Below are 27,599 nucleotides of genomic sequence, written 5' to 3' on the forward strand. Positions count from 1 at the left end.
TAACTGTCAATATAACCTTTTGTTACTCATAATATGATTGCAATTATATTTCTGTATGTGATAAAAACATCTGAAAAACACACATAAAAACCAGAGGGCAGCAGATCATGTGAAAATATAATATTTGTGTCATTCTCAAAACTTTTGGCCATGACTGTAGTGTTCTGGCGGCTGGTCTTTTTCCCCTGGCGCTGGGTTAGTCTTGGGTCAGGTGATTGTATCACCCTTTATTAACCTGCATCTGTCTCCCATTCCTTGCTGGACAACAGTGTTGATCAGCTTGAAGTCTGGCTTGGAGCCTTGCTTTGCCTTCTGTGTGTTTAATTAGTGCAGTTCTGGGACCTCTGGTTCTGCTAGTCTAAAGGCCCCATTACACATAACGATGTCCCAGCGATCCCACCAACGATCCGACATAGATGGGATCGCTGGGACATCGTTAGGCTGATCGCTGGTGAGCTGTCACATAGACAGACTCACCAGAGATCAGAACCAGCGAGCAAGCTGGTATCTAAGGTAAACAGCGGGTATCCAAGAGCCGCGCGGCTCTTAGATACCCGCTGTTTACCTTAGATACCAGCATGCAGTGTCGCTGATCATTGCTCTCCTGCTGCCACACGCAGCGATGCGCGCTGGCCAGCGGGAGACCAATGATCAAAAAATGGCCCAGGACGATCCTGCATGATCAGCGATACCCGGAGTGGGGGCCGGTCGCTGCTGGATTTCACACACAGTGATGTCGCTGGCGAGATCGCTGTGACGTCACAAAATCAGAGATTTCACTAGCGATCTCGCTGTGTGTGACGGGGCCTTTAGTTTCTGTTTTCAGTTTGTTTCTGCAGCCTTCCCTTTGTTTTCTATTAGGAGGTGACCTGTTTTTGTACCCAGTCCTTAGATCTTTCAGGGACCCCTTCCCCCTGTCTATAGGTCTTCGCTTGAGATTAACCTAGGATTGTCGGTGGGTCTATTCACAAGGAATGGGTCACTCACCCCATCGTAGGGTATCAGTCTAGTGGCAGTGCAGGGTCAGTTTTCCCCCTCCTACCCTAGTCCTGTGCTGCAGAACCATAACAGTACGTCCAAAGAATGTTCTTCTATGAAGATTCCAGAGTTCCAGATTCCGAATATTTAGAAGGGGTTACTGAGTAAATAATATGTGGCTTGCTGCTGTCACTACTGGGGCGTAGAGGGGCGCTGAATTTGGCTCACAACCATCCGTCAGTGCTGAATGTGGCTCTTATGGCACGAAAGATTTGGGACCACTGCTTTAGCGTTTCACGGTCCTGCAGTATATTTCATGGCCAGCTTCACGGTGTGCGAGAAGAGCAGCTGATTGATGTCTTTTTTGGGACACTGCTGTATTTAGATCGGCGACTGCTCAGCATCACATTAAACGTCTCCTGGAAATCAAACCACTTAATCAACCTCTGCCTTCCGAAATCTCATTAGAGAAGCATTAACAACTTATACCAAATTGTCCTAAGGTTGTGCCTATAATTATATCATTATATGCCCTGTTAACTGGAAGCCTGGAATATTTAACCATTTCTTCACTGACCGGACTAATTGTGATAACAAGAACTCATCATACAGTCATATGTAAAAGTTTGGGCACCCCTATTAATGTTAACCTTTTTTCTTTATAACAATTTTGGTTTTTGCAACAGCTATTTCAGTTTCATATATCTAATAACTGATGGACTCAGTTATATTTCTGGATTCAAATGAGGTTTATTGTACTAACAGAAAATGTGTAATCTGCATTTTAACAAAATTTGACCGATGCAAAAGTATGGGCACCTCAACATAAAAGTGACATTAATATTTCATAGATCCTCCTTTTGCAAAAATAACAGCCTCTAGTTGCTTCCTGTAGCTATTAATGAGTTCCTGGATCCTGGATGAAGGTATTTGTGACCATTCCTGTTTACAAAACAATTCCAGTTCAGTTAAGTTTGCTGGTCGCCGAGCATGGACAGCCCGCTTCAAATCATCCCACAGATGTTAAATGATATTCAGGTCTGGGGACTGGGACGGCCATTCCAGAACATTGTAATTGTTCCTCTGCATGAATGCCTGAGTAGATTTGGAGCAGTGTTTTGGATCATTGTCTTGCTGAAATATCCATCCCCTGCGTAACTTCAACTTCGTCACTGATTCTTGCACATTATTGTCAAGAATCTGCTGATACTGAGTTGAATCCATGTGACCCTCAACTTTAACAAGATTCCCGGTGCCGGCATTGGCCACACAGCCCCAAAGCATGATGGAACCTCCACCAAATTTTACTGTGGGTAGCAAGTGTTTTTCTTGGAATGCTGTGTTTTTAGCCTCCATGCATAACGCCTTTTTGTATGACCAAACAACTCAATCTTTGTTTCATCAGTCCACAGGACCTTCTTCCAAAATGTAACTGGCTTGTCCAAATGTGCTTTTGCATACCTCAGGCGACTCTGTTTGTGGCGTGCTTGCAGAAACGGCTTCTTTCGCATCACTCTCCCATACAGCTTCTCCTTGTGCAAAGTGCGCTGTATTGTTGACCGATGCACAGTGACACCATCTGCAGCAAGATGATGCTGCAGGTCTTTGGAGGTGGTCTGTGGATTGTCCTTGACTGTTCTCACCATTCTTCTTCTCTGCCTTTCTGATATTTTTCTTGGCCTGCCACTTCTGGGCTTAACAAGAACTGTACCTGTGTTCTTCCATTTCCTTACTATGTTCCTCACAGTGGAAACTGACAGGTTAAAGCTCTGAGACAACTTTTTGTATCCTTCCCCTGAAAAGCTATGTTGAATAATCTTTGTTTTCTGATCATTTGAGAGTTGTTTTGAGGAGCCCATGATGCCACTCTTCATAGGAGAATCAAATAGGAGAACTACTTGCAAGTGGCCACCTTAAATACCTTTTCTCATGATTTGATACACCTGGCTATGAAGTGCAAAGCTCAATGAGGTTACAAAACCAATTTAGTGCTTCAGGAAGTCAGTAAAAAGTAGTTAGGAGTGTTCAAATCAAGAAAATGATAAGGGTGCCCATACTTTTGCACCGGTCAAATTTTGTTAAAATGCAGATTGCACATTTTCTGTTAGTACAATAAACCTCATTTGAATCCAGAAATATAACTGAGTCCATCAGTTATTAGATATATGAAACTGAAATAGCTGTTGCAAAAACCAAAATTGTTATAAAGAAAAAAGGTTATCATTAATAGGGGTGCCCAAACTTTAACATATGACTGTATCTAAAAGCCTAAAAGAGCATTTATTAGTACTGAGTAGGGCATTGCACAGAGCACAGTACTCAGTTCTTACTCGTCAGATCTAGTAATCCGGCGACGTATGTACTTCCTCAGTTTCACATTTAGACTCCCACCACAATGCCTTAAAGGGAATCTGTTATCATTTTTTTCCATCTAATCTGAGAACAGCATAGTGTAGAGACAGAGACCCTGATTCCATTGATGTGTCACTTGCTGGGATACATTCTGTAGTTTTGAGAAAAATCACAATTTTATCAGTGGGAGGTTAGCAATAATCCAGTCCCCTCCACTGATTGTGAGCTTTCTGCCTATACACAGTGTACACAGAAAGCTGCCAATCATTAGTGAGTGCGGGGTTATACAGGGCGCAGCATTTAGAGAACTGATAAAAGTGTGATTTTATCAGATCTGCAGCAACCATCCCAGTAAGTGATACATCGCTGAAATTAGGGTCTCTGCCCAGTAAAGATTCATGCTTTCAGGTAGGCTTTAGGTAGTGTCCACACAGGCAATATCGTTTGGTCCAAAAGTGCAGTTTTATTGCTTTCATAAAAACTCCAAAGGATTCAACCAAAACAGCCTCTTCTGAGGACAAAGGTATCACAGCAAACAACAGATCATTAAGCAGAGCACATATATGTCAGTGCGGAGTCACCGAACAGATTACAGTCCTCTTCCTCTCAGCTTAAGAGTGATGCCAACACCGGAGGTCTTTTCTTTCTCCTAGACACAATAAGAGGATTTATAAAGTCATTTTTTCCAGAGAAAACTTTACACAAAGAAGAGGTACTGTCCCACCAGTCTCAGTATCATCTTCAGCTCAAACTCCAGCAGTTTCCAGCACCAAACAGAAAAGTTCAACTCCAATGACAGCTCATACTGAACAGGCTGCAGCTTCCACACATTACACTGTAGATCCATCACACAGACTGCTCAGCTTTCCTAGCTGATCCTTGCAGTCTCCATTCAGAGAGAGACTCTGGCATGTCTCTCCCCCAGCTACAGCTCACATTTTGGTTGGTCAGTCACCAGCTTCTACACACTCCCCTCTGCTCAACATCCCCAGCAGACTGAGAGCTCCCAGGTGACCACAAGCCCTGGTTCTTAGTCAAAAGCTAGTCAGGTGCATCTAATCAAGACCTGCAGTGCTAGGATATAACCCTAGTCTAGCTGGCTTTGATATAGCCCCTAGATCACGCTGCTCTCAGATGGGAGAAGCAAAAATCTGTTGACAGATTTCCTTTAAATCTAGCCTCAGATTTGACAAACTATTTTGATATGGAGCCTCACAAAATAGAGGATCCATGCTCGTGCCAATGAGACTTTAGGAGACAATGCTTCTACTAAGATTTGCACACTGGAAATGCTAGCCATACTCATTAGATTGGTGCATGCCAAACCTACACAGTTACGTACTTACTATGGTTGAAAACAGTTTCATGTCCAGGAAGCTCAGCCGAGACATGGGAAAGGAAAAAGGGAAGGAGTTTGGGTACATCCATAATGTATGATCCAGTCTGAACTAAAAGAGCAAAATTTTCCCTCCTGATCAAGATTCAGAACAAACATTGTATACATTTACATAAAGATTTATGTAATTTGCTTCTAAAAAAAATCATCTAGCATCGTCTATTCCACAGACTAATAGGTCTCATGGTAAAGAAGCCTTGTCTCCTCTGGAGATTGAACCTTTCTTTCTCCAGGTGGAGAGAATGTCTTCTGTCTTTTGAGGAGGTTTTACATGATACACCTTGTGACCATACTTTTTTGCATGGGTCATTTATGTACTTGTACTAGTTATTCTTGTTCCCCTTTGACATGTCTTCTCAAGACTAAATAAATGTAATTATTTTAATCCTTCCTCATCACTCAGACCCTGCATGCCACTTATCTGTTTTGTGGATCTTCTATGTACATTTACTACTAGCTACAGGGCATTATTTCTGTAAACTAGTGCCCAGAACTGAAGAGAGGAGGTTGCATTAACCTTTTGTACATTTTTTATATTACGTCCCTGTCCCGCGAGTACATACCTCACCTAATACAAGACATTATTCTGCTGGCCTGAGAAGCCGCTTATGGACATTGCATGCTGTTATTTAGTCTGCGATCTGTAGGTACACCCAGATCCTTCTCTACAAGTGACTCTCCTAGTTTTCTTCACCCTAGTACATATGGCGCCTACATAATATTAGTACCCAGAATTACCCTCTCTAGGTTTAGAACTGCTCTCGGTTCCTTTTACTGTGTTCTTAGTAATTATTTTTAATAACTAGAGTTGAGCGAAACGGGTCGAAAAATTTCAAAAGTCGCCGACTTTGCGTAAAGTCGGGTTTAATGAAACGAAACCCGACCCTAGGGTGAGGTCGGCCACGAGCTTGGCGACTTTAGCGCCAAAGTCGCGTTTCAAAAGTTTGTTTTCCGCCCTTTTTCAGCCAATCAGGATCCACGGACACTGTGGGCAACGTGATGACATAGGCAGGGGTCACCACCATCTTTGAGAAGGGCATGCAAGTGATTGGCTTGCTTTGGGGGGCGTTACAGGGGGTATAAAAGGGCGTGCACGCCGACCGCCATGTTACTCATGCTGATCTCAGAATAGGGAGAGCTGCTGCTGCTGATGATTTTGTAGGGAGAGCGTTAGACAGGGAAGAAGACACCAAAAACTGCTTCTGCTGCTAGCGATTTTGCCTGTACAACACACCAGTCACTGTGTGTGCAGTGCAAGGGGAGGCTATATTTTGCTGGATCAGCTGTGTTGTTTGTTAGGCTGCCTTATAAGGCTTCCTGATAGCTGCATTGCTGTTTTCCCACTGCTCTGCAAACTGCTTTTTTAAAAGCAATCCAAATTTTTTTTTTGTCCTGGTGAGGTATTGAGCGTGCATTTTTTCACACCATACAGCGGTGTACACTCCTCACACAGTACCGTGTAACGGCTGTTATCACGGCCACAGTGAAGCTATCTGTGTGTCACTCTGTAAGAATAAGTCGAGGACATGTTCCGTTCTTACAGACCTACACCTTCTAGTTTTGTCTGCTTTTCAAACAGTTAAGTATATTTGCTGTTTGATCACATTCAAAACTATAGAGAAACAGAGTGTGTCAGTCCGTATACTTAAAAAACAAGGAGCTTGACAATTTTACGGACACCGGACAGCGGTGTACGTGCACGCTCCTCTCTCAGTAACGTGTAACGGCTGTTATCACGGCCACAGTGACGCTATCTGTGTGTCACTCTGTAAGAATAAGTCGAGGACATGTTCCGGTGTGATATTAACTGGGCCTCAAACAACAGTGTCCACAAGTGTGTTCAGAAATTCTACATCTCCCCTGTCCTATAGTGACATTTTTCACACCTGCGACATTGAGCCTGTGATATAGCGGTGTGATATTAACTGGGCCTCACACAATCCAACAGTGTCCACAAGTGTGTGCAGAAATTCAAAATCTCCCCTGTCCTATATACACCTTGTACCTTGTTTTACATCACTATATAGTTTGTGGGATTTTGTGTACATTTTTACCAAAAATGAGGAAGGCTGGTGGAAGAGGCCGTGGAATTGGGCGGGGGTTGCCAGCTGGTAATGATGGTGTTGGTGGTGGATCTGATGGTAGTGGCAAAAGCAAAATAGGACCGAATGCAGGAGGTGTTGAGCCTGTGTCATCGTCTGGCTCCACAAGGCCTCGAAGGCTTAGTTTTCTAGGAGTTGGCAAACCGCTTTTAAAGCCAGAGCATCAGGAAAAAGTTTTGGCTTACATTGCTGACTCAGCCTCCAGCACTATCGCCTCCTCTTCTGAAGTTGTAAAAAATAAAAGCACCGAGTCGTCATTGGAGGGTCATGTTCATGACCACACCTTTCCTTGTGTCCTTCACCCCAACCAAGATTGAAGGATGACGCAGGCCATACAACTGATTACTCCATGGAGCTGTTTTCACATACCATGCCTGGGTTATCAAGTGCAATGGTGAATTACCCAGGCCAAGATGAATCTGACATGGAGTGCACTGATGCACAGCCGCTGATGGATGATTCGGCTGGTACATTCAGTCAGAGCACTACATTGTCCTCGCAGTGTAATGAGCCAGATTCTGACCCTGATGACACTCAGGTGCCCCTTCCTGCATACTATACCACCATACACGGTGACACAGAGGAAGGTGCACATGATATTGAAGAGGAGGTGATGGATGACCCTGTTATTGACCCAGATTGTCATCCATTGGGGGAAGAGGGTGCTGCTTCCAATAGCTCAGATGAGGAGGAGGAGCATCCACAGCAGACATCGACATCGCAACAGCTGTTATCTGGCAGGCCCGGAGCAGTCCAAAGACAGGTTCCAAAAATCAAAAGAGTTGCTGGACAGCTTGTCCAGACGGTCAAAATAGCACAGCGTGCTAGGCCGCAAAATGTCTTCCAAAGTAGGAAGAGTGCAGTGTGGCACTTTTTTGAACAAAATCCTCATGATCAGGCCAAGGTTATCTGTAAGAAGTGCGCAAAGACCTTTAGCCGAGGGAAAAATCTGAAAAATTTGAATACCAGTTGCATGCTTAGAGATTTAACCAGCATGCACTTGCAAGCGTGGACACAACACCAAACCTCAAGTACCACATGTGCAACTGATCACAAAGAAGGTAGTCAGCAACGCAACATTGTTTCCCCCACTGTAAGACCACCGGTTAGCACAGCAGCAAATGTTGAGGTGTCGTTGCAAAGCCAAAGCAGTCAGGGAATCCCACTGTTATATCAACAAAAGACTGAATCTAGGCCATCAGAAAGAAGACCAACTCCATCACCATCATCAACCCTCTCTCAGTCTGCCCTGTCCACCGCTACTTCCACCATATGCAGCTCTCAAGTCCAGCTCACCCTCCCAGACACTATGAGTAGGTCAAGAAAGTACTCAGTCTCTCATCCGCGTACGCTGGGTTTGAACGCCCACATTACCAAACTAATCTCATTAGAGATGATGCCCTATCGGTTGGTGGAAAGCGCAGCTTTCCGCGAACTCATGGCCTATGCAGTACCACGCTATGACCTACCCAGTCGCCACTTCTTCTCTCTCAAAGTCATCCCAGCCCTCCACCATCATGTGAAAGACCGCATTGTCCATGCACTCAAGCAGTCAGTGAGTGGAAAGGTGCACCTCACAACAGATGCATGGTCCAGTCAGCATGGCCAGGGCCGTTACGTGTCCATCACTGCACACTGGGTTAATGTGGTGGATGCAGGGTCCACAGGGGACAGCGGTGGTGGGACAGTGCTGCCTAGCCCACGGTATAGGAAAAAGTTGGCTGTAGGCGTTCGACCCTCCTCCTCCTCCAGAAGCGAAAGCTCGTCCACAGAGCGCAGTCGTGCGAGCACTCCATCTGCAGCTGCCACTGTTGCACACGAGGTGTCCCCCTATCGAGCAGCTAGTGGAAAGCGTCAGCAGGCTGTGTTGCAGATGATGTGTTTGGGCGACAGAAACACAGCGAAGGTACTGGCTGAGTACTTTCAGCGACAAACTGAGTCATGGCTGGGCAGTATACATCTTGAAGCAGGCAAGGTAGTTAGTGATAACGGCCGTAATTTTGTGGCAGCCATAGCCCTTTCAAAACTCAGCCACATACCTTGCTTGGCTCACACCTTGAACCTGGTGGTGCAGTGCTTCCTCAACAATTATCCGGAGTTAACAGCCCTGCTCCAGAAGGTGCGAAGACTGTGCGCGCACATCCTCCGGTCGCCTGTACACTCCATTCGTATGCAGAAGCTGCAGCGATTGCTCCACCTTCCCAACCACCGCCTCATTATCGACATTGCAACAAGGTGGAACTCCACCCTGCACATGGTTGAGCGGCTGTGCAAACAGAGGCAAGCCATAATGCATTTGTGGGAGGATACACGGCCAGGCACTTTGAGAGCAGACATGGAGTTGACTGGTTTTGCAGTGGTCGAAGCTGAAAGACCTCTGTAAAGTCCTTCAGTGTTTTGAGGAATGCACACGGCTGGTAAGCGCAGACAACGCCACCCTAAGCATGAGCATCCCACTTATGCGTCTGCTCATGCAAACTTTGACGCACCTTAAGGAGCAGGCGTCTGCAGCCAATGTTGACGAGGAGGAAGAGGAGGAGGGAATCCTTGATGACATTCAGCCATTGTCTGCTCAGGGACCTCTCCTGGACGAGGTGGAGGAAGAAGAGGAGGAGGAGGATGATGATGGAGATGATTACTTAGGGGAGGAGGATGCATCTCGTGGGGCAAGTGGAAATATTGGCGTGGCAAGGTCTGGTACAGGGTTTGTGCGTGACTGGAGGGATGTGGATTTGCCAGAAAGTGCTCCTTCAACCAGCACTCGCAGTGCATCATTGACACCGGGAACATTGGCCCACATGTCAGATTATGCCTTGCAGATCCTAAAAAGGGACCCCCGCATTGCCAAAATGATGAACGATGACGACTACTGGTTGGCCACCATCCTGGATCCACGCTATAAAGGCAAATTGCAAAACATCATGCCACACGAGAACCTTGACCTAATATTGGCTAATAAACAAGCAACTCTGGTAAACCGGTTGGTTGAGGCATTCCCAGCACACAGCAGCGGTGATGGTTCTCACACGAGCCGTACGGGCTGGGGGCAGCTTGGCAGAGGTGTTCGTGGTGCACACAGCAGAAGTGGCGTTGGAGACAGGGGTTTCATGACAATGTTGTGGACTGATTTTTCAAGTACCGCTCACACAACTGGTAATACTGCATCGATGGAAAGTGACAGGAGACAGCAGTTGTCAACTATGGTTACAGACTACTTTTCCTCCCATATCGATGTTCTCCCGCACAGGTCATTCCCCTTTGACTATTGGGCCGCTAGACTGGACACCTGGCCTGAATTGGCACAATATGCCTTACAGGAGCTCGCTTGCCCAGCTGCAAGTGTGCTATCGGAAAGAGTCTTCAGTGCAGCTGGATCAATCCTGACAGAAAAAAAGGACCCGTCTGTCAACCCAAAATGTGGATGATCTAACCTTAATTAAAATGAACCATGCATGGGTTTCCAAGGATTTTGTCCCACCTTCCCCTGATGACACATAGGGTGACAGAAAAATGGCTTGCTTTGGTCCTCCTCTTCCTGGGACTTGAACAATTTCGCCTTTTGCATCAGCTGAATGTCCAACATCAACATATGCCACTTTCTAAAACTCCCTAACTGTGCTGCCTCCCCCCCTTGGCCGGGGTCACCACCTAGCGCACAAAACCATGCGAGTGCCGTTGCCCTGGACAGGTGGGTAGGCCGACTCTTGGGCACAGGCACTGGCACAGGGTCCCTCATAGTGCAATCAAGTGTCTCTGACGGTGGTGGTGCACACCCGCCGTCAGACACACCACCGTACTATGAGGGGCCCAGTGCCAGTACCGACGCCCACGAGTGGGCCCCCCTTGCTTGGGCAGGGCCCCAGCATTTGCAATCTTTACCTCTCCCTGCTCCTCCGCTGTGTAGTCTGGGCCGTCAAATCCATACTGGGCCTGACACCGTTTGAGCCTGCCTCCTGATCTATAGACATATATTTTGAATGTGTACACTATGCTATCCATACATGTTATCTGGGGATACGGTACCCTTTCTCACCTTTGTGCAATCACGTGTAATCCATACTGGGCCTGACACCGTCTGAGCCTGCCTCCTGATCTATAGACATATATTTTGAATGTGTACACTATGCTATCCATACATGTCATCCGGGGATACGGTACCCTTTCTCACCTTTGTGCAATCACGTGTAATCCATACTGGGCCTGACACCGTCTGAGCCTGCCTCCTGATCTATAGACATATATTTTGAATGTGTACACTATGCTATCCATACATGTTATCCGGGGATACGGTACCCTTTCTCACCTTTGTGCAATCACGTGTAATCCATACTGGGCCTGACACCGTCTGAGCCTGCCTCCTGATCTATAGACATATATTTTGAATGTGTACACTATGCTATCCATACATGTTATCCTGGGATACGGTACCCTTTCTCACCTTTGTGCAATCATGTGTAATCCATACTGGGCCTGACACCGTCTGAGCCTGCCTCCTGATCTATAGACATATATTTTGAATGTGTACACTATGCTATCCATACATGTTATCCGGGGATACGGTACCCTTTTTTACCTTTGTGCAATCACGTGTAATCCATACTGGGCCTGACACCGTCTGAGCCTGCCTCCTGATCTATAGACATATATTTTGAATGTGTACACTATGCTATCCATACATGTTATCCGGGGATACGGTACCCTTTCTCACCTTTGTGCAATCACGTGTAATCCATACTGGGCCTGAGAACGGCTGGCGAGCTGTTAAGCAAGCTACAGCACCTGTGGTTTGCACACGTAAGTTTTTCATTTTTTCAGGAATGACGGTTAGGCCTAATTCCGGAACTGCGGTTGACCTGCACTTACTGGGAAATCATCGTTCGCGGGTAATAATTGTAATCCCAGATCCCCATCACTAATGTTGTTCAGCGGGTTATCTGCACCTGTAAGCGACAAACGCTGGCCTTTTCAGTGTAGCGCGTGCAGCCCCGGACATTTAAGGGCATGACACACCAGTTATTGGCCAATCTCACGTGCCAGAGACTCGCGTGTCCCTCTAGTAAGCCGGACTCGGACCGCGGGGCATGACGGAGTCTCGTTCGTTAACGGAATTAAGCTTGCAATGTGTGCATCTTTTTTGTGGCTGGATGGTTGAGGTTGCCCATGTTGAGTCAAATTACGCCGTAGACTCCACTCCTGGTGGTGCCCTTCTGGACATTCCTTTAAGGTTCAGCTTTGCAACCATACTGCCCACGTAAAACAAACACTTTGCCTTCATGAACGCTGTTTGGAGGGTCGTGACTTGTGGGAATAACGCCGCCCAATAAGTTAACCTGCTAGAGAGATCCTTCGTTGCTCCCAAGTATGACATCACACTCCCTAGGAGGAAGGCAATGCCACTGTGGCGACCGTACTCCTGGGGGCGACACAAGTGCACTGATGCCCAGCCACTGCTCGATGAATCTGCTGGTACATTGACCCAGACCACTACATTCCCCTCGCACGCTACACGGCCTGAATCTGACCCTGATGAAACTCAGGTTACCCTTCCCATATACAGTTCCATCTTACACGGTGAAAAAGAGGAAGTTGCAGATGAAAGTGCAGACACACCACCGTACTATCTGGGGCCCTGTGCCAGTGCCGTCGCCAACGAGTGGGCCCCCCCTGTTTGCTCAGGATCACAGCACTTGCAAGGTTGAAATACTGTGCAGTGAGATGGAAGATTGGGACGACGAGGAGTCCAGACAAGTACAGGGATTCCCTAGCGAGGAGACTTATTTCATTGTTTTCAATGTTGGGACAGCAATTTTTGGGGAGCACTATACTCTGGAGAATGATAGATGGGGCCCACCATACACTGAAACATTCCAAAGGTGGACATCAGACACTGGAGCAGCATTTACAGGGCCCATTATACACTAGAGCATTAGAAATGGGACCCATTATGTTTGGAGCATTATTTGGGCTCATCATATACTGTTTCAAACATTATATGGGACCAATGATTCTGTATGGAGAAATAGATGGGCCTCGTCATGAGATGTAAAAAGTGAAGTATTTTTCATTGTACTATACCGCTATTTCTCTGCCGTATCGGAGCATGATGAGTTGTGGTATGTGTTAAAGGGGCGCTCTTTTGCCCAGGGTACATGAAAACCTGGAGCCAGCCCTACCCCCCCCACAACTTTAGCCAAATAACCCCCATTTTTCAGTGCGTAACTAGTATTATGAAGTTAATTAAGGTTGACAAGCTTAAGTAAGAAGAATTGATGCTTTTGGCATTCAAATGGGCACTGTAGGTGTGTTTCCTGTCCTCCTCTCACTGCCGACTTTAATTCCCCATTGACTTATATTGGGTTTCGTGTTTCGGTCGGACCCCCGACTTTTCCCTATAGTCGGCCGATTTTGCTCGACCCGACTTTTGGAAAAGTCGGGTCTCATGAAACGAAACTCGACCCTAAAAAAGCAAAAGTCGCTCAACTCTATTAATAACCCACTAATGACGACCCCACTGTATAAACTGCACAATTTACTTTTACAGGTTTGGCATTCCTACCTGCCAGCATCTCATACCTCTTATGCACCAACCTGTTTGGTTTTTTGGCACACAAGATGGGCAGGTGGGTCTTTTATTATTCAACTTTTACATATTTAGTACATCATGAAATACTGGACTAGAACAAAGGAATTACTCAGTATTTTGTTTTGTCAGGTGGTTGTGCACTCTCCTGGGAATGATAGTCGTGGGGATCAGTCTACTCTGTGTGAGTATAAGTGGCACAATACATGATTAATGCATAGCTCTTGCTAGTACAGGAGTATAGTGTAAATAACACTATTTCTAGCCATTATATGACTTGTACCTTACCTTGCTTCTGGGTTTTACCCTCTTTAGGCTGTCTCACTAATTTACAGTCGTCTCACAGCTAGTGGGTGGAGATAAGCTGCTATCCTATCTCCCGTACATAATACAAAGAAACTAGAGAGATTCCTGCTCTGCTGTTTCTATGTAGCGCATGTTTTGAAGTATAAGCATCACTATGGAGGATGATATTACACAGCACTACTGAGCACTGTGGCTGTGAATCCAGCACTGAAATAAATTTGCTAGAAGCTGCAGTTGAAATGGCCTGTGTCTCTTCCAAGTATCTCACTGCGCTGAGTGCTCCACCTTCCTTCTCTCCCTTTAGCTCATCTGTTTTTCATAATCCCATGGCTGCTCCTATGAATAATAAGCATGACTATTGATACCCATATCTAACAGAAAATATGAAGTAGGACATCATGGTTGAGGATGCCACCTGCCTTTTTATACTAAAAATTAGCCCCAGGGTTAAATAGCTGGGTAGATTTTCAATTTTACATAAGGTCCCACATGCTTTGGGTCTCTTGATTAAAGGGAACCTGTCACCCATTTTTAGTGATATCATGTAAAGATATCATTCAATTCTGTGTCACATAAGGATTCTATTAGTACTTTTGATTCCCCCTGACCCCGCACCTTTGATGCATAAATACCTTTTTTATCTGGGTTGAGATGTATGGAAATCGCCGCGGTCCGGTCCGATGGGCGTGGCTTATTCGCCTTCTCCCCTCTCCCCCCCTCCTCGGCTTGCTGAACGTAACCTTCATCTGTGAATATCACAGATGCCGTAGGTTTGCGCATTGAAAAGGCCTCCGGCGCTTGCGCAGTATGCTTTGCCCAACTGTGGGCGAGGCATATAATCGGTACTGCGCATGCGCCAGTATTTTTCTTCACATGCAGGACACACCTCCAGGGCATAGACCGCGCTGAAAAATACTGGCGCATGCGCAGTACCGATTATATGCTTTGCCCACAGGTGGGAAAAGCATACTGCGCAAGCGCCGGAGGCCTTTTCAATGCTCAAGCGCGGAAAATGTACAGCATCTGTGATATTCACAGATGAAGATTACGTTCAGCAAGACGAGGAGGGGGGGGAAGGTGAATAAGCCACGCCCCTCAAAACGGACTGCGGCGATTTCCATACATCCCCAACCAAGATAAAAAAGGTATTTATGCATCAAAGGTGCGGGGTTGGGGTGAATCAAAAGTCCTAATAGAATCCTTATGTGACACAGAATTGAATGATATCTTTACATATCACTAAAAATGGGTGACAGATTCCCTTTAACAGGTCTTGGTTTTATTGACAGGGAAAGTGTGGATAGGTTGAATAGGGTCTATGGGTGAATAGTTTTTCCTGTACCCAGAACTGAAGCCTGCGCAAACTACGGGCATCATACAATTGCTGTCAGGTACCCTTTAAAGGAAGTTTCCTACTAAAATAAGGATATGCCATTCCATGCACATTAGTGAGTACCCGACTCATGGGACTTACTCCAATGCTCAGGTCCTCAAATGAACTACAAATTTTCCCTGCTTCCAGCCACTTGCTAAATGTTTTAGGGGACACAAAGGATGAGCCGATACTGATCATAATATTCTGTCATATCCCAGTATTAGATAGGAATGCGCTTTTGGTTTTATCAGGCAGGTAGCCACAGTTAATCCCAGGACTACAAATGTATGCTTCCTTCGGTGTCCCAGTACGTTGGACAGGAGACCCTGAAATCCGAAAAAAAGCACCTGGACCCACCAAAAAAAAAAAAAAATTTCAAACTTTTCTATTTCTACATCTATGAGGCTACTTTCTTGTTTAGGTTCCACTTGCTGCCAGCATTTATGGTCTTATTGCTCCTAATGCTGGCATTGGTATCGCCCTTGGAATGGTTGACGCATCAATAATGCCCATCATGGGACAACTAGTAGATCTACGTCATACATCTGTGTATGGTGGGATATACGCCATCTCGGACATTGCTCTATGCATGGGATTTGCACTGGGTAAGGTATATTCTTTACATACTACTTTACGCATGTGATGTCTCACACATCTATAAAAGATATTGTTTATACAGTAACTTATCTTATCACTGTTCTCTGTCGTTTATATTAATTTATTGGAAGCAGGACTATATAATAATATATGATGTCATTTGTCATTTCAGGACCTTCAGTCGGAGGAGCAGTTGCAAAGGCCATTGGCTTCCCCTGGTTAATGGTGATCACTGGAGTACTGAACATTGTCTATTCTCCTCTATGTTTATTCCTCAGAAGTCCGCCAGCCAGAGAAGAGAAAATGGTAAACAAATTTGAATTTTTATAAACTATAAAACAGCCAAAAAGATATATATTTTTTTAAATATAAAAAAAATCCTAAACAGAGGGGTATCTCTGGCTTATTTCCTGGTTGATGATGCACGCAGCGGCCCTAATAGGAAGCTTTAAGCTACTTCCATCTTTTAATAAAAAAAAAAAAAGAGGGACAACATTTGCGGCACGTGCAACATAATTTTTTATAAATTAATTCACTACTCAAATCCTGACTAATACCTGGCCATACTCTCCCAATCCTGCCTAGTCGCCATTGTGTCCTTATACAGTACCATTTCTTCTTTTCGTGGTACACCGTGATACACAGTGACAGTAGTGATGACCCCAGGGTCCTCTCACAACAGTAATGCACTCTGTGCCTCCTTAAAGTAGTGATGCCCTCAGTGTCCTCTGACAGTAGTGATCCCCCCTCAGTGTCCTCTCACATTAGTAATGCCCCTCAGTGTCCTCTCACATTAGTAATGCCCCTCAGTGTCCTCTAACATTAGTGATGCCCCCAGTGTCCTCTCACAACAGTAATGCCCCTCAGTGTCCTCTCACAGTAGTGATGTCATCAGTGTCCTCTGACAGTAGTGATCCCCCCTCAGTGTCCTCTCACATTAGTAATGCCCCCTCAGTGTCTCTTCACAGTAGTGATGCCCCCTCATTATACTCCTACAGTAATAATTCCACCTCAGTATCCTCTCACAATAGTACCATCAGTGTCATCTCACAGTAGTAATGACCCCTCAGTGCCTTCTTACTGTAGTGATGGCCTGTGTCCTCTCACAGTAGTAATTTGCCCTTCATTATCCTCTCACAGTAGTAGCGCCCCTAGTATCCTCTCAGACTAGTGATGAACCCTCAGTGTCATCTGACAGCAGTAAGTACCCTCCAGTATCTTCTCACAGTAGTAATGCCTCTCAGGAACCTCTCATAGAAGTAATACACCCTCAATGTCCTCTCACAGTGGTAATTCTCCTTCAGTGTCCTCTCACAGTAATAATGGCCCTCAGTATCCTCTCACAGTAGTAATGCCCCCAGTATCCTCTCACAGTAATAATGCCCCTCAGTATCCTCTCACAGTAATAATGCCCCTCAGTATCCTCTCACAGTAGTAATGCCCCTCAGTATCCTCTCACATTAGTAATGCCCCTCAGTATCCTCTCACAGTAGTATTGCCCCTCAGTATTCTCTCACATTAGTAATGCCCCTCAGTGTCCTCACAGTAGTAATGCCCCTCAGTATCCTCTCACAGTAGTAATGCCCCTCAGTATCCTCTCAGTAGTAATGCCCCTCAGTGTCCTCTGACAGTAGTAATGCCCCTCAGTATTCTCTCACATTAGTAATGCCCCTCAGTATCCTCTCAGTAGTAATGCCCCTCAGTATCCTCTCACAGTAGTAATGCCCCTCAGTGTCCTCTCACAGTAGTAATGCCCCTCAGTATCCTCTCACAGTAGTAATGCCCCTCAGTATCCTCTCAGTAGTAATGCCCCTCAGTGTCCTCTGACAGTAGTAATGCCCCTCAGTATTCTCTCACAGTAGTAATGCCCCTCAGTGTCCTCTCAGTAGTAATGCCCCTCAGTATCCTCTCACAGTAGTAATGCCCCTCAGTATCCTCTCAGTAGTAATGCCCCTCAGTGTCCTCTGACAGTAGTAATGCCCCTCAGTATTCTCTCACAGTAGTAATGCCCCTCAGTATCCTCTCAGTAGTAATGCCCCTCAGTATCCTCTCACAGTAGTAATGCCCCTCAGTGTCCTCTCACAGTAGTAATGCCCCTCAGTATCCTCTCACAGTAGTAATGCCCCTCAGTATCCTCTCAGTAGTAATGCCCCTCAGTGTCCTCTGACAGTAGTAATGCCCCTCAGTATCCTCTCAGTAGTAATGCCCCTCAGTATCCTCTCACAGTAGTAATGCCCCTCAGTATTCTCTCACATTAGTAATGCCCCTCAGTGTCCTCTCACAGTAGTAATGCCCCTCAGTATCCTCTCACAGTAGTAATGCCCCTCAGTGTCCTCTCAGAAGTAATGCCCCTCAGTATCCTCTCACAGTAGTAATGCCCCTCAGTGTCCTCTCACAGTAGTAATGCCCCTCAGTATCCTCTCACAGTAGTAATGCCCCTCAGTGTCCTCTCACAGTAGTAATGCCCCTCAGTATCCTCTCACAGTAGTAATGCCCCTCAGTGTCCTCTCACAGTAGTAATGCCCCTCAGTATCCTCTCACAGTAGTAATGCCCCTTAGTGTCCTCTCACAGTAGTAATGCCCCTCAGTATCCTCTCACAGTAGTAATGCCCCTCAGTGTCCTCTCACAGTAGTAATGCCCCTCAGTATCCTCTCACAGTAGTAATGCCCCTTAGTGTCCTCTCACAGTAGTAATGCCCCTCAGTATCCTCTCACAGTAGTAATGCCCCTTAGTGTCCTCTCACAGTAGTAATGCCCCTCAGTATCCTCTCACAGTAGTAATGCCCCTCAGTGTCCTCTCACAGTAGTAATGCCCCTCAGTATCCTCTCACAGTAGTAATGCCCCTCAGTGTCCTCTCACAGTAGTAATGCCCCTCAGTGTCCTCTCACAGTAGTAATGCCCCTCAGTATCCTCTCACAGTAGTGATACACCCTCTGTGTCCTCTCACAGCAGTAATGCTCCTTCAGTGTTCTCTCTGTAAGTCATGTTGCCCCCTTAGTATTACTCTTAACACTAGTGATGCCTCCTTAGTGTCACTCCCCACAGCAATGCCCTTTTACAGTCACTCCTCGCAATACTGATGTCCTCTTGGTGACCGTCTCAGTAATACCCCTTAGTGTCCCTTTCACAATGATGCTTTCTTAATGCCCCCTTACTTTAATGATGTCCTCTAATTGACTCCCACGCATCAACACCCCCATAGTTCACAATAGTGAAGCCTGGTTTCATTCCCCCACACAATAGTGATGCCCCCTGTGTGCCCCCATCATATTATTGAGCCCCCTATGCAGTAAAGATGTACATTAGGATTCTTCCACACACTAAAAAGGGCTACTAGTATGTCCTCCCAGCTGAGAAACAGTGCCCCAGAAATAACAAATGACTACTCAGTCCCAGAGCAGAGCAGATCATTTTGAAGGGTTCCTCTGGTTCTTGCTATCTGTTACTTGTTGCAGGCAGATGCATTAAGTGACATCAAAAGGAAGAGAAGGAAGCAGTACAATATTGCTGTGCACACCTGTATATAATATGAAATCTATTTTACTGAAAACTAAAAAAAATCAATACTCCATAAAAACAATTAGAGTATGTTTCCATGTGGCGTAATACACCAGGATTTGCTGCGGATTGGACGCTCCATACAGCCACGGCGTTTAATCCGCAGCGGCCAGATGTTACAGCATAGTGTAAGGGATTTTATGAAATCCCGTCTCCACTATGCGTACAAAGACGCGGGTGACACACCCATGAAACCGGGCATGCGGCGCGTCTTTATAGACCGCAGCATGTCTATTTATTTTGCAGGGACGCTCCGTCTCCGCAAGAAAAATAGCTCAGTCTATGGATAGGATGCGGTGATTCCGCATGTGTTCAATGAAAAGGAGTACACTTCAGGTGCTAGTAAACACCACCACCCCTAACAACCTGGTACATAGGATCTGGTGCTTATTTGGCCACTACCCATTAATACACCCTTAGTTTTCTGAGCTCCCTGTAAGCAGAGACTCCATTGCAATGGCATATTCTGCCTATATGATAGGTATTAATTTCTTTGTGTAACGTACCTTTTGTTTTGTTTCCAGGCTATCCTAACTCAAGAATGCCCTATGGAAACGAAGACTTATATGACTCAGGACAATACCCCAGATCTTCCCCTCTCTGACCACAGTAGTGATGACGACATCAGCATCCCCCACAAGAGGACCATGAGGATCCCTCGCTGACCCACGCTGTATATCTGAACCTGTGGATTGTTACCAGTGCCTTGATGTATTAGATCCTTCATGAACTGCACCATATAACATCTGCATAACTAAAGCTTCCATCACTGAAGCATCTTTTATTTTTTGTAAACCCTTTTAGTCACTAATACCCAAGGAAATACATGATGTAAAATGGGCACCAAGTGTTATTGCCTCCCGCGTGTTAGGGCTGGAGGACTCTGCACTGGTGTCTTTCACCGTTTGTTGGGTTGTGTAAATCATGACCGTTTAGCCCTTTTTTGTAAAATAATAGTCCCCATGGTGGCCTTCATCATCTGGATAATGTCTCTGGATGGATCCTCTTTAGCATCTCCAGGACTGCCTCAATGGCACTATTGCCCCCGCATGAGAAACGTGGCCAGTTATTCCCTTCCTTTGTACCCATTTACGTGCCTGAGAAGCTGGTAATGCTCTGCAGATTCACAATGTTCTTAGAAATAAAGCCACCTTGACCAGGAACCATTTCTCCAGCTAAGAAGCACATTGGTACTAAACCGCTAAAGGATTGACCCATTCAATAAAATTTGTCCGAGTGCGGTTCCCTTTTTTAATAGACAAAACTGGGACCAAAAATATGGTTGTGTGAACGAGTCCTTACAGGGGTTTTTCCACCTCACACCTTTATGAATATTTTGTATCTGCATCTATTTCCAGAACCGGAGGTCACTCTACCCCTTTCCCACCTAGTGAGGTGACGCCTGGCTTCAAAATCCAGACCTTGAACAAATGGAAGGGTTTCATTTCCATTCACTTCTATGGAAACTTCAGAAACAGATGAGCTTGACCACCACTCGGCTAAGTCCCTGCAGTGGCCAGAGTTTGTCTTACGAGGTGGAATAGGGTTGGAAAATCTCCCCGTTTCTGGAGGTAGGTGCAAGTCATTATGGTGGAACCTGCAACTACAGGTCTCATAAAATTAGAATATCATCAAAAAGTTAATTTATTTCAGTTCTTCAATACAAAAATGGAAACTCATATATTATATAGAGTCATTACACACAGAGTGATCTATTTCAAGTGTTTATTTCTGTTAGTGTTGATGATTATGGCTTACAGCCAATGAAAACCCCAAAGTCATTATCTCAGTAAATTAGAATACTTTATAACAGCAGCTTGAAAAATGATTTTAAAATCTGAAATGTTGGCCTACTGAAATGTATGTTCAGTAAATGCACTCAATACTTGGTCGAGGCTCCTTTTGCATCAATTACTGCATCAATGTGGCATGGCATGGAGTCTATCAGCCTGTGGCACTGCTGAGGGGTTATGGAAGCCCAGGTTGCTTTCATAGCAGCCTTCAGCTCGTCTGCATTGTGGGGTCTGGTGTCTCTCATCTTCCTCTTTTCAATACTCCATAGATTCTCTATGGGGTTAAGGTCAGGCGAGTTTGCTGCCAATCAAGCACAGTGATACTGTTGTTTGTAAACCAGGTATTGGTACTTTTGGCAGTGTGGACAGGTGCCAAGTCCTGCTGGAAAATGACATTTCCATCTCCAAAAAGCTTGATGGCAGAGGGAAGCATGAAGTGCTCTATTTCCTGGTAGACGGCTGCGCTGACTTTGGTCTTGATAAACACAGTGGACCTACACCATCAGATGACATGGCTCCCCAAACCATCACTGATTGAGGAAACTTCACACTAGACTCTAAGGCCGGTTTCACATTTGCACTTTATAGCGCAGCGACGGCCTGCGCACGGCCGCCGCTAAACCCCGCCCCCTCCCGGCTCCCTGCCCGCCCCATCTGGTCATCGCCGCCTACTAGCGCACATGGACGCTTGCAATCTGCGCACCCTATCTTTAGCATAGGGTGCGCAGATCGTGCGCTGGCCGTGCGCTAGCAGGATTTTGCCGTGCGCTGCGCACTTTTGAAGGTGCGCCCGTGTGCGCCGAACGCAGCATGTTGCATTTCGGCGCGGTCGGCGCACCTTCAAAAGTGTGCAGCGCACGGCAAAATCCTGCTAGCGCACGGCCAGCGCACGATCTGCGCACCCTATGCTAAATATAGGGTGCGCAGATCGCAAGCGTTCTTGTGCGCTAGTAGGCAGCGATGACCGGAAGGGGCGGGCAGGGAGCCGGCAGGGGGCGGGGCTTAGCGGCGGCCGTGCGCAGGCCGTCGCTGCGCAATAAAGCGCAAATGTAAAATCGGCCTAAGTAGCTTGGATTGTGGCCTCTCCACTCTTCCTCCAGACTCAGGGACCTTGATTTCCAAGGTCTAGTGTGAATTATCCACAATCAATTATGGTTTTGGGAGCCATGTCTTCTGCTGGTGTAAAAACTTAATTCCAGCTCACCCAGTTGCGCTATGCTCATCCACCTGGGGCTCAGACACTGGCCTCGCCCTGGGCTCACATCAAGGTTAAAAGAAAAAATTGGAGTCCGGCTCAACAGGACTTGATTTTCCTTTTCTTTTAGTTTTTCAAAAGAAATTATAGTGCATACTGTTGTGAATTCCCTTTCTGGGCTCCCTCTGGTGGTTACTGGAGTTAGTGGAGCTGGTCAGATTGACAGAGGCTTGCCACCTGATAATGATGATGACAATTGGAGATCTGGGGTTTCTGACTGGATTATTTAAGACAGCTGACTTCCTTCAATCCCTGCTGGTGATTTCCTTCCTCTGCCTTCTGAGGTCTGATGTCTCCTGCCCTGTACCTTCATGGTTCAGCTAAGTAGTTCATTTGCTAATCTTGCTAATCTTTTTGCATTTGATCTGGTTTTGTCTATCTCTTCTTGGTGCGGGTTAGCCAGCTCCGGCTGGGGCTGTGCTGGATCACCGCCCATATGTTACTGCTTGTGTCAGTTTGTTCTGTCCCCTGTTATATTGGTCTCTTTTTGCTTTGCTTTCAGTATATACCAGAGTGCTGATATAGTGGGGGCGAATTCGTGTGACTTCAGTGTTTTTGTGCATCAGACGTGTTTGATTTTTCAGGGTTTTTTTCGTGATTGCAGACAGTGTCTTTCCTTTCCTGTCCTATCTAGTCAGTTTGGGCTCCATCATTTGCTCAGTCTATTTTTCTGCCTGCGTTTGTTTTTCATCTTGTCTCATCGACAATATGTGTTTGGGGGCTGTCTATTCCTTTGGGGTCTGCTCCGGGGCAGTTTAGATTTCACCTTTCTTGCTTTAGGCTAGTTATCTGTCCGGCTGTGCCGAGGCATCTAGGGCATTGTAGGCACACTCCATGGCTACTGCTAGTTGTGTGGATAGCATCAGGGGTCTGCAATCCGCTTAGTTACCAACCTCTCTGGTTTTCTAGTGGCTTAGCCTGGTCCTGCTATCCTCCTCGGTGACCCATTCATAACAGCATACAAAAGAAAATTTTCATGGTCGACATGACCCAATCAACGGGTTTCGACTGCACTAAGCAGTATAACTCATGAGTAGTCTTGAGTAAGACTGCTTATTGCAGTCGAAACCTGTTGACTGGGTCATGTCGACCATGAAAATTTTTTTTTTGTATGCACTGTGATTTATCAAGACCCAAGTCAGTGCAGCCGTCTACCAGGAAATTTTATAGCACTTCATGCTTCCCTCTGCCGACAAGCTTTTTGGAGATGAAAATTTAATTCTCCAGCAGGACTTGGCACCTGTCCGCACTGCCAAAAGTACCAATATCTGGTTTACAAACTACAGTATCACTGTGCTGGATTGTCCAGCAAACTCGTCTGACCTTAACCCAATAGAGAATCTATGGAGTATTGTCAAGAGGAAGATGAGACACCAGACCCAAAAATTCAGACGAGCTGAAGGCTGCTATCAAAGCAACCTGGGCTTCTATAACCCCTCAGCAGTGCCACAGGCTGATCACCTCCATGCCACGCCGCATGGATGCAGTAATTGATGCCAAAGAGCCCCGACCAAGTATTGAGTTCATTTACTGAACATACATTTCAGTAGGCCAACATTAGATATTTATGTGATTCCTAAAGCCACTTTGACACGGCCATAATGAGGGCACCTACATCACATACATTTCCTATGGCTCAACCGAACCAGACTTAGGTCCCCATATAATTCGATGATGATCGATGTTGGTCCAGTTGAATATCAGTTGACTAGGGATCATGCATGCTTAAAATTAATGCTAAAACCACCAGTGTTCTGACCATGTGAAAGCAGCCAAATTGGTAAAACTACAAATTTAATCTATATGCAGATGGAGTGTTTTAAAGAGGGTTTCAGGTTTTGAATAGCGCCTAGTGGGAAAAAAAAGAAAGTGTATGGTACTTATCTGAAGGAGATTCTGATGGAATATGCTGCAAACTCAACACGGTCCAATGAAAAGGCTTCTGCACAAAAACAGGATAGTTTTTTTGTCATTTTTGAAAGCATCAAATAAGCTCCTTCTGCACAAGTATTCACACTGCATCTTTTTGCTGACTTTTTGGAGCGGAAAATCCACAAGTTTTTGAAATGTTTTGAGCTTAAAGGCCCCTTTACATGTAGCGATGCACCAGCGATCCCGACCACGATACGACCCGGTCAGGATCGCTGGTGCATCGCTAAATGGTCGCTAGTGAGCTGTCACACAGGCAGATCTCACCAGCGATGCAGCAGCGGTCGTTACTTATCTTTCAGATGCGGCGATCAAGACGTCCTCCCACCCGCGTCCACGTGTCGCTCCAGCAGGAAGCGGCCGACGAGAAATGGACCAGGCCGATCTCGTGCGATCAGCGATAACCAGCGGGGGAGCCGGTCAGAGGTAAGTATCACACATAGCGATATCGCTAGCAATATCGCTGCTGCGTCACAAAATCGGTGACGCTTTAGCGATATTGATAGCGATATCGCTATGTGTAAAGCGCCCTTTAGAGGAGGATTTTGGAAAATTTCTGCTCCAAAAACTCAGCAAAAAGGCTCAATGTTTTTCAATTATATTTGCTAAATTTTAATATAATGGGGGAAGTCAGGAAACACAAAAAAGAGGGGAAAGAGATAGGAGGGGTGGGAGGGGTATATAACTTGGTTACGGAATATAAGGGAAAGTGGTACCAAGTTAGAGAATTCTAACTAGTATTGTACATAACCAAAGCATTAATAATGCTTATTCTAAAAATAATTAACCTGTTAGAATGGCTCATTGTAAAAACTCCCATGGGCTATGTGCACACAGAGTTTTGGCAGGAAATTTTGGAGTAGAAACTAAGCGGAAACTCTCCAAGGAAGACCAGGATGGATGAACACAGAACTTCAGCACCTGCTAAAAAGGAAGAAAAAAATGTTTATAAAATGGAAAGAGGGAGGCATATCTAAAGAAGAATATAATGCTGTCTGCAGAACCTGCAGGGCGCAAACCAGATTATCTAAAGCTGAAAATGAATTGAGGCTTGCAAGAGATGTCAAAAGCAATAATAAAGGATTTTGGGGATATGTCAAAAGTAAAAGAAAAGTCAAAGATGCTATAGGATTTTTACAGGATGAAAATAATGAAATGGTAAGACAGGATGTTGAGAAGGCTGAACTTTTAAATTCCTATTTTGCATCTGTTTTCTCTCATAAAGGAAATGTAACATCAACTGTTATTCACTGTCCTATTAAGGAAATAGAAGAATCCAGGATATCTATAAACAGAAAGATAGTGAGGAAACACTTAGCTAACCTAAATGAATTCAAGTCTCCAGGTCCAGATGAATTACACCTCAGAGTACTGAAGGAGATAGCAGAAGAAATTTTTGAACCCCTCTCCATAATCTTTGAAAATTCTTGGAGAACAGGAGAAGTGCCAGAAGACTGGAGAAGAGCAAATGTTGTTCCTATCTTCAAAAAGGGGAAGAAGGTGGACCCAGGCAACTATAGGCCGGTGAGTCTGACTTCTATACCATGAAAGATCTTTGAACAAATTATTAAACAACATGTATGTCAATACCTGGATAAGAATGAAGTGATTAAACAGAGTCAGCATGGGTTTGTAACTAATAAGTCATATCAGACTAACTTAATTTCCTTCTATGACGGTATCACTGATTGGGTGGATCAAGGAAATGCTGTAGATATAGTATATCTTGACTTCAGCAAAGCATTTGACAAAGTCTCTCATACAATCCTTATTGAAAAAATGACTAAGTATGGAATGGACAAGGCAACTGTTAGGTGGATTCATAACTGGCTTAGTGATCGGACCCAAAGAGTGGTCGTAAATGGCTGCACATCCAGTTGGATGAATGTCTCAAGTGGGGTACCACAGGGCTCTGTCCTGGGCCCTGTATTGTCAACATCTTTATCAATGATTTAGATGAAGGAATTGAGGGTAAACTGATTAAATTTGCTGATGACACAAAGCTAGGAGGGATAGCTAATACTAGAGAAGAGAGAGAGAGGATTCAAAAAGATTTAAATAAACTGGAGAAGTGGGAACTGTTGTGAGTTCATTTTCCCCTTCACTACTGAGGCCTGAGGAACTCCCTCTTCTGGTAGAGAAAGGTAGTGAGCCTGATTGTCAACCACCTGGGTCTGATCATGATGACTGGCTGAGTGGAGTTACTGACTGGATATAAGGCTGCCGACGCCCTTTTTCCCTGCGGGTGATTTCTCTGTGGACTTCTAGGAAACCAGTCTGATTCCTGCTCATCTAAAGCTAAGATTTCTGCTTTGCCTTTTTGCATTAGTGTTTTGTTTTCCCTGCTTTTCTGGATTCTGCCATTCCCTGCTGGGGTGAGCAGAATCTCCTTTTGCCTTTTGCTCTGTCTTCAGAATATTCCTGAGTACTGACATAGCCTTTTTTGAAGCCTAGCGTCTTCAGGGCCTTTTTTACTGTCAGTTTGTTGGCTCTTATTTTCATAGGGTTTTTCACGGATTTCAGACAGCAGCCTTCCTGTCCTTTCCTATCTAAGTTAGTTTGGGCCCCATCTTTGCTCAGTCTATCTTTCTGTCTGTGTTTTGTTCTTTCTTCTTGCTTCACCGTCATTATATGTGGGGGCTGCCTTTTGCTTTGGGGTCTGCTCTGGGGCAGTTTAGATTTCCCTTTCTGTCTTTAGGCTATGTAGTCCTCCGGCTGTGATCGAGGGGCCTAGGGCATCGTAGGAGCCCCCCAAGGCTACTGCTAGTTGTGTTGATAGGTTCAGGGGTCTGCAATCCGATAGCTGCCAACCTCTCTGGTTTTCTGGACTTAGCTAGCATTTCTATTTTTGCCTCCTACGGTGACTCAATCATAACAGAATCACCCGCCATACCGCAGATTCTAGGGTACTCAATAGCAGGAAAGAATTGTAGAAAAAAAAAAAAGTGTGTATATTTTTTCCTCTATATCTCTGAGGCCGTAGGGGGAATTTTTTTTACTCTCAATGGAGATAAAGCAATTGTCTGATCGTGTGGAGCAGCTCGCTGCGGAAGTGCGGGGAATTTCCGCCTACCTTGCTCATTCACATGCTGCTGAACCAAAGATTCCTACACCTGATGTATTTTTTGGGGATCGGTCTAAATTTTTGAATTTCAAAAATAATTGTAAATTATTTTTTGCCTTGAAGCCTAACTCGTCAGGGAGCTCCGCGCAGCAGGTTAAAATTGTCATCTCTTTGCTGCGTGGCGATCCCCAGGATTGGGCGTTTTCTTTTAAACCAGATGATCCTATTCTGACTAATGTGAACGCATTTTTTCAGGCCTTGGGGTTGTTGTATGACGAACCTAATGCCATTGATCAGGCTGAAAAGACCCTGC

At 45.4% G+C, this 27,599-nt stretch overlaps 1 protein-coding gene across 2 annotated transcripts in view; it reads left to right on the plus strand.

Annotated features, from left to right (window-relative positions):
* LOC141060773 (chromaffin granule amine transporter-like) overlaps nucleotides 1–20,408 on the plus strand; it is a 116,922-nt gene extending 96,514 nt beyond the window's left edge. For both annotated transcript variants that reach the window (XM_073557126.1, XM_073557127.1), the window contains exons 11-15: nucleotides 13,370–13,448; nucleotides 13,541–13,592; nucleotides 15,511–15,694; nucleotides 15,859–15,992; nucleotides 19,770–20,408. In XM_073557126.1, the coding sequence (XP_073413227.1) occupies nucleotides 13,370–13,448; nucleotides 13,541–13,592; nucleotides 15,511–15,694; nucleotides 15,859–15,992; nucleotides 19,770–19,910 (590 nt within the window). In that variant the 3' untranslated portion in view covers nucleotides 19,911–20,408. The remainder of the gene's footprint in view (nucleotides 1–13,369; nucleotides 13,449–13,540; nucleotides 13,593–15,510; nucleotides 15,695–15,858; nucleotides 15,993–19,769) is intronic.
* The last annotated feature ends 7,191 nt before the right edge of the window (nucleotides 20,409–27,599 follow it).

Source organism: Dendrobates tinctorius, unplaced genomic scaffold, assembly GCF_039654945.1.
Source record: "Dendrobates tinctorius isolate UK_male_01 unplaced genomic scaffold, ASM3965494v1 ptg000245l, whole genome shotgun sequence".
Classification (NCBI taxonomy): domain Eukaryota; kingdom Metazoa; phylum Chordata; class Amphibia; order Anura; family Dendrobatidae; genus Dendrobates; species Dendrobates tinctorius.